Raw genomic sequence first — 8,649 nt, 5'->3', positions numbered from 1 at the left:
TCATAGTACCGGCGACTGCTTTGCAAACGCGACATCATTTTATTAAAAGAGGTAGAAATTTTCGTTGAAAGCCGCTATCCGATTACCAACTGTATTCTGAAAGTGATGTCATCTGGCACCAGTTATGAGATGCGAGCGAGTTCTTAATTACAGATGTTATTTTGAGTAAATAGGCTCAGTAAAACTAGTCCTAGATTATGCTAAAAATCTTAAAGTTTAAAATTATCTTTTCAATTACGGGTTAAAATTTTTCGTTACTGATACTGAGAATAAATTTTATACACTTTAAGTACCTACTCATAAGTCATAATTTGCACAATTAACTTATGTTTTATTGAGAATGTATACAGTTTTATTGTATGTCCAAGAAATACCTTATAGCAATAATTTTGTGAAAACAAATTAGTATTCAATCTTAATACCCAATTATAGTGTGGATGTTAATATATTATGTTCAATGTTCATATTACATTTGCAAATAACAAAGAAGAATAATAAACAAACATAATATTTTGTTTACCAAATGAAGATTTGTTTACAGAAGTCGCTTTTGCTTTAAAATTGTTTCCGCGGCGAGATCATAATAATATTATATTTTATGTACTTTTACATATCAAGCTCTTGCTGTTAAGGACGCTATAACGTATTTTTACAAAAACACGCTGTTTTTCGGTACCATTTTAACTTAAAGCAATTACACGTGAGAACATAGTAATATCTTAATTTAAAGATAATATATTCAGCTCTACGTTCATCTTATAAAAATTGTACGACGTCATACAAAATTGTCGCTGAAATACGTTTTTTCCATCACAATAAACGCATAAAATGCAAAAAAATGGGGTCTAAACCGGTACCATTTTAGGAAAATTAAGAGCCTAATCTATCTTCTTAACTATATCTTATTGAGGGATATATAGTCCTTTATATATGGTGTAATTTTTATGAATCTAAATCAAAATTTTATTTCAATAATGAGCTAAATTAAAAATACTTGTCGATTTCTTCATACATTTTGTTCTCGCGGTTCGTCAGACCGCGCTCAGAAGCGCTCTTGGAAGGACGGGTGTATCGCTCCTCGTGCCAAAAATAAAAACGAAATAAAAAAGATTATTGTGCGTGCACTGTCTTTTTCGTGATTTGAAATATTTGATACTTTATATGAGTAAAGTTCTGTATAATAATAATAATAATAAAGGCGTAGGGATGTGACGACCCCATCGCCCACGGTTGGGATATCTATTGTTTACGTGATAATAGATATTCCACCCGTGCAATCAGTCAACCCGCAGGACACCTTGTGGCGGGGTGTCGGGGAGTAGCGACCCCGCGGGAACCGAGTGCTCCCGGGGGAGGCCCCTGTCTTCATCTCCGGCTTGCCTTCACCGGCCGGTCGGAGTGAAGCCTGACGAGGACAGGACCCCCACCTCTGGCTTGCCTTAACCGGCCGGCCAGAGTGGAGTCGCGAGAGCTTTTAGCTCGAAGGGTGGATGCGAAGCGTAAGTGGCGAGTGGGCACGTGATGCTGGACCCTCAGGGAGCGCGTGATCGTAGTTTAAAGTCCAGGGACGCCTCTCCACCCTTAGCTGCTCACGACATGTTGCCCTCTTGTTGCTAAGTTACAGCGTTTTTAGAGGGCCCATCTGTGAGAGGGCGAGTCACCGTCTGCCAATATATTTTTACAAACTTTGTTGTAGAAAGGCAGACGCTATAGTTCCTATAGTCCCAGTAACCTGTCCACATAGCACCCCTTTCCATAGTCCAGTTATTTTTTTTCCACTTTCTGTAATAGTCCTACATCGGCCGCGGACTGCCCAGGGCTGTATCTCTATATAGTGCAGTCATGGGCAGGCTGCGGCTGGTGTCCCATAACACATTAAAACTCTCAAAAGGGCCTCTGCGTGTTGGATCCGTGTCCCCACGTAAGCCTTCCAAAAGACCGGGTACCGTCCTTCTGGTGGTACCCGAGTATTATGGAGATGAGAAACATAATAATAATAATAGATCTTTATTTCAGATATCTGGTATCCATATTTATATAATTAAAATTACATTTAAGATTTTGAGTATTTTAGGAACACTTATAAAAACTGTTACATTTTAAAAACAAAAAGAAAATAACATTAAAATACAACTACTTACGGTTCTTATTCAGATGGACACATAACCAATACTTAAGAATGGGACTGTTCAAGTACTCGGACAGCGTATATATAATTTTGTTATTAGAGGAGCGTATACGCGACCAAAAAGATGCTATTCGCAATCTAATAATTGCGAAGAAGTCATTGATGCCGCCATCTGCAAACATGCTAGACGCACTGCAGTACCTAGGCAATTTCATTAGGATGCGGTATGCATCATTATACTGCACCCTAATGGTGCTTAAAGCTTTTCTAGAGAAATTTGACCATAATTGACAGGTATACAAATTTTGACAATATGTTTTGAATAGAATAGATTTTACCTCTTCATTACATTTAGAAAATCTGCGTGCTAGCATGTTGCATCTGACGGCAAGCGCTCGACGCTCACGTTCAATATCCTCGTCATCATTCAGATTTTCTGTGAGAAAGTGTCCCAAGTACTTGAACCGTCCCACCCGTTCAACGGGTGTGCTATTCAAGCAAACGTTAGGAACCATATCCGGCCCGCGACCTGCCTTAAAAACCATCACTTGTGATTTCCCAACATTATACTTCAGACCATGCTCAAGCGCATAGCGCTCACAGATTGAGAGCATGCGCCTCAGACCATTGATTGAGGGACTGAGAAGAACCATGTCGTCGGCGTAGCTGAGGTTGTTAACACAAGTACTGCCAATATGACAACCTACCTTCGTTTTACTCAGTTCCTCAATCAGGTCATTCATATACAAGTTGAACAAATCTGGTGAGGTAAGCCCACCTTGGCGCACTCCGCAGTTTAATCTATATTCATTAGACAACGAGTCGCCCCATCGCACACAATTGGTTTGGTTCTCGTACCAGTATCTCAACAAATCAACAATATTTGATGGAACTGAGCTATTGGACAGTTTATTCCAAAGTAGTTTATAATCCACAAGATCAAAAGCGCGACTGAGGTCCAAAAAACATGCGTACACGGACGTATCTCGAGATTTATAATAATTTATAACACTTTTTAAGCTAAAAATTGCAGAATCTGTTGAGAGCCCGGGACGAAAACCAAACTGAGCATCGTGTATAACAACATTCTTCGACAATTCTGGGTAAATAAGTCTTTCAAGAATTTTACCCAGAATTGTGCCCAGTGAGATAGGTCTGTAATTGTTTAAACTCGAAAGTTCACCCGTTTTATTTTTAGGAACTGGCACCACAACGGTCCTCATAAGATCAGGAGGAAGATAAGAAAGGTTCAGACATAAATTATACAAGTCTGCCAAAACGCGAAAGATTTCTGGCCCTGCGTGCAATATATGCTCTAAACTAAGTCCGTCAATGCCTGGGGACTTACCACGTGACATGCCCTTTACGATCTTAGCGATATCCTTAGCCGTATATTTACATGGGTTTTCACTCTTATTCATAACTTTATCACTCTTGGCATTAGTAACTGAGCTTGAGTTTATTATTGGTTCAACTTGAAAATGCATAGCAAACAAATCAGCAATTTCTTTTGGTTTCTGAACATTATTTATACAAGCGGGCGCAGATGTTTTGCCTTGTAACTTTTTTGTTGATTCCCAGAATTTTATGAAATTGTTGTTTCGCTTATGCATTGCCAAGATGTCCATTTTTATCTGCTCCTGATTGTCCTGACACCATTTAAGTTTGTTCTTAAAAATCTTTTTACTGTTGACCATATCACTAAATAAGTCCCCAGTCATTGGCTTACTTGCAGCTACCCAATTTTTATAATTCAATCTCTCTCTCTGGTGTAATTCTCGAACGTGGTAATTCCATCCAGTTATATTCATCCTCCCGACCCTACGACGACATCCAGAACTTACAATTGCTGCGTTCTGTAATGTTTGAACAATTTTGTCATAATATTCATTAATTAAAAATAAATGGTTTGTACAATTAACCGTATCACAGATCTTACATTGACTAGAATATTTTAATTTACTTAAATTATCACAGCATTCCTTACTATAAACGTTAACTTGATTTAGGTCTCTATTACCCCAAATGACGCCTCTATTTAATCCCTTACTACTGCATTGTACCTTACACTGAACAACTTCAATGTCACACTGCACTATAAGCGGAAGGTGGTCCGACCAGTACACATCGTGAAGTACATTTATCAGTGTTATACAAGGAAAAGCCGCTTTGGTCACAACACAATGGTCCAGCCAAGATCTCGTATAATAGACATCACTTACGTACGTGTATTCATTGGAGTCTTTACCTAATATTTCTAGGTCTGCACAAACAAGATCGTGTTCGTTACAAAAATTCATTAATTGGCGTCCAAATCTTCCATTAGGATCAGCATTAAAATCGCCAAGACAAAAGGCCGCCTCAACGTCGCTATCCTCTATTATTGCAGACATTTGTGCTAACGTTGACGTAAAATCTATAAGATTCTCTTCTTTGTCTGTCGGTAAATATACGCTCATCACCAAAAAGTGACGGTCATCCACAGCGATACGGATCGCAGCTAGCCTATCATTTATACATTCCACTGAGACAACGCTAGAAAATAATGACTTTCTCCACAAGATAGCTATTCCTCCATAAGGACGCCCGCGTAGGATGCCCACAGAGGTATCCACGGATGATTTAGCGAAGGCACTAAATTGAGAGTCAATTTCATTTACTAAGTTTAAGTCATGTGGAAGAAGCCACGTCTCCTGCAATGCAATAATGTCGTTTGTTTTGCACAACGACCGTACTTGGTCAAGAGATCGTTTTAATGATCTACAATTAAATGAAGCCATTGTTAACTTTTTACCCATATTTTAATTATTGTTGTTTCTACGTTCGGCGGGCGTCTTTGTGAAACGTTCACGAAATCGACGAAACACTAATCCTGTGGGCCAGAAACTAGGGTCCAAAAATCTATTCAAACGGTCGGCTGCAACAACCACTTTAAATGAATTAAATGTCGTTTCAACATTCTGTTGTAGCAGTTCGACGGATACGAATTCCTCACCCATATCCTGAATATGCGCTATGATATCTGCTTCATTTACAGTCTTTTTTGTTCGAGAAACATATACAGACGCCTGGGAAAGCATCACTTGTATTCGTCCTTTATTAGTCAAAGTTCCACGCATGTTAGTTTTGTGTTTACGTTTTTTATATTCGACTAGACGAAATTCGTTATTTATACCTTGATTGTCCAGTTTCTTTGTCATTGGTAATGATTGCGTCGTCACAATGTCTCTGTATGTAGGAGTTACTACTGAGTCTATTTCTAGTGAGAGGTTAGATGTAGATAGGTTGTCGTCGGGTTCGTGAAGTCCTGCACAAGACGCTGCGGACTCCGCTGATTCGGTAATGGTTCGTGACGCTGGTTGGGATGCTTTACTTGTTATTTTGTCTCTGAGCCGTTTTGTTTTTTGCGTATGAATTGTACGCGTCAATTTATTACTATCATTCGTATTTGACATATCCACATCACGAGGGCGCAACTGAGTCAATTCACTACGTAATGAGGTTTCAAAATGGGTCAATTCGGACTTCGTGATACATTCAGTTCGTATACAGTTTATTTCATTTTTAAGAAATGTCAAGTCTTTCAATAGTCGAGTAACATCGACATAGTCAAATGTAATAGGAGGTAATCGATTGAGATCCCTAGCTACAAATATTGGCTGGTCGTCAGGGTCAGTCTCCTTTAACACCTTTATTATATCTTTTATATTTTTCTTTATTTTGTCATCACCCTTACGCCGTATAATATGTTGACTACAACTCAAAGTAGAATATAATTCTATTTTTGCAGTTTCAACTTCCAAGTCTGTGAAGTTCGAGGCACATATTTGAAGAACACTCAATTCGTCCAACACGTCAATTTTATTTTGAATAAATGTTAAAAGTTCATTTATAATAACTTTACGTTCCGTCATGATTAGTATTGCGGATAATACGCAAACAATTTACACAGCATAATGTTACCTATCGCATTGAATACAACGCGCGACAGCGAGCACTCGCTAAACCGGTTCCGCGACGACTGAACTGACTGACTGACTGAACTGTATAAGTTTCATATTCCAATTATTTGTAATTTAAAATTATGTTTTTAAAATTACCTTGCCTGAGATCCTCTTTTTTATGGGTTGTTGAATAGATTGGTGGGGTAAAACAATTCAAGATGGCGTCGACGAAAATTTGGCTTTTTTTCGTGATGGGTGTCATTTTCATAGTTTTTGGGGTAGCTATTACCGAATATGAGGTCAAAACTGAAATCCAAGATGGCGCCGACGAAAATTTTACATCTTTTCGTCATAGGTGTCATTTTCATGGTTTTTGGGGTAGCTATTAACGAATATGAGGTCAAAACTATAATCCAAGATGGCGCCGACAAAAATTTTACATCTTTTCGTCATGGGTGTCATTTTCATGGTTTTTGGGGTAGCTATTAACCAATATGAGGTCAAAACTGAAATCCAAGATGGCGCCGACGAAAATTTTACATCTTTTCGTCATGGGTGTCATTTTCATGGTTTTTGGGGTAGCTATTAACGAATATGAGGTCAAAACTATAATCCAAGATGGCGCCGACGAAAATTTTACATCTTTTCGTCATGGGTGTCATTTTCATGGTTTTTGGGGTAGCTATTAACGAATATGAGGTCAAAACTATAATCCAAGATGGCGCCGACAAAAATTTTACATCTTTTCGTCATGGGTGTCATTTTCATGGTTTTTGGGGTAGCTATTAACCAATTTGAAGTCAAAACTAAAATCCAAGATGGCGCCGACGAAAAATTTGACATCTTTTCATCATGGGTGTCATTTTCATGGTTTTTGGGATAGCTATTAACGAATATGAGGTCAAAACTATAATCCAAGATGGCGCTGACGAAAATTTGACATTTTTCGTGATGGGTGTCATTTTCATGGTTTTTGGGGTAGCTATTAACGAATATGAGGTCAAAACTAAAATCCAAGATGGTCGTCGAATTTCAAGATGGCGTCATGGTAATACTGTCGCGTTATGAAGCAAGGCGGCGATTTTGGTATCTATGAATCTCGCCCAAGAAGTTTCACTCCTGACACGTTTTCTCGGCACACACGTTCTTTTTTATTTTATTCTCTTTGTTTAAATGTTTTAGATAAACTTTTTTTTAAATAAAGTTTAGCGAATATATTTAAAGAATATATTTAAAGTTAATAATATCTGTCAGAATATTAACATTATTGCCACAGAGTTGCGTTTTATATTAAATTTCTAAATATGCATTTCAATGTTCTTTAAAATTGTTTTTTTTTTAAGACTTTCTACAAAACTGTGGTTGTTAACGTTTTTGTTATTTTATTTAAGTTTACTTTAAAGGAGTAAGAAAAATATACCTAATTATCGACAGTTACATTGGGGATTTGGTAATAGCTGTCTCAAAAACTTTGAAAATGACACCCATGCCGAAAAGATGTAAAGTTTCGTCGACACCATCTTCGATTTTAGTTTTGACCTCATGTTGGTTAATAGATACCCCAAAAACCATGAAAATGACACCAGTGTCGAAAAGATGTAAAATTTTCGTCGGCGCCATCTTGGATTTTAGTTTTGACCTCATATTGGTTAATAGATACCCCAATAACCATGAAAATGACACCCATGACGAAAATATGTAAAATTTTCGTCGGCGCCATCTTGGATTTTAGTTTTGACCTCATATTCGTTAATAGTTACCCCAATAACCATAAAAATGACACCCATGAAGAAAATATATAAAATTTTTGTCGGCGCCATCTTGGATTTTAGTTTTGACCTCATATTGGTTAATAGCTACCCCAAAAACCATGAAAATGACACCCGTGACGAAATGATGTCAAATTGTCGTCGGCGCCATTTTGGATTTTAGATTTGACCTCATATTGATTAATAGCGACTCCAACTCCTTGAAAATGACACCCATGACGAAAAGATTTCAAATTTTCGTCGGCGCCATCTTGGATTTTAGTTTTGACCTCATATTGGTTAATAGCTACCCCAAAAACCACCCACATTTGCAAATGTGTTTGCTACTTAGGAAAAGTTCAGATTTAAAGATATAGGTAATGTGAATGTGTGGTAACGAATTTAATTTATTTCATTCCGACTGTTTCTCGAAATAACATACATTTACTAAGAATTGCATACAATGCCGGGTTTAAAATATTGCCGGTAACATAATATTATGTATGATAATAATTCTTAAAAAAGTATTTTATACATTTCTTAAAAAGCTTCGATATTGTATACAATAATACAATTCATATTCAAATTGTTGTAAAATAGTCACACTTTTTTAAGTTGGTTGAATACACTAAAATACTTATAAGGATCGTACCTACTAATAATAGTAACAAAATGAATTTTTAAAGTTCCCAGTAATCTTCTGGAATCAATTTCAATAAAAATATAGAAAAAAATAATAATATCAAGTATGAAGATGGTCTATAAAATGGAATGCGCTATGTTTACGTCTTTTACGTGAGCGTGATGTTCCCGCGAACCACGTGGCGAC

The 8,649-nt window shown here is 37.2% G+C and overlaps 1 protein-coding gene across 1 annotated transcript; it reads right to left on the bottom strand.

Annotated features, from left to right (window-relative positions):
* Window positions 1–4,929: 4,929 nt before the first annotated feature.
* On the bottom strand, window positions 4,930–6,042 carry LOC123693696. Its single transcript, XM_045638891.1, has one exon. The coding sequence runs from the start codon at window positions 6,040–6,042 to the stop codon at window positions 4,930–4,932; it is 1,113 nt and encodes a 370-aa protein (XP_045494847.1).
* Between the last annotated feature and the right edge of the window lie 2,607 nt (window positions 6,043–8,649).

Source organism: Colias croceus, chromosome 8 (genome assembly GCF_905220415.1).
Source record: "Colias croceus chromosome 8, ilColCroc2.1".
In the NCBI taxonomy this organism is placed as follows: domain Eukaryota; kingdom Metazoa; phylum Arthropoda; class Insecta; order Lepidoptera; family Pieridae; genus Colias; species Colias croceus.
This window is presented reverse-complemented; position numbering and strand designations above follow the sequence as displayed.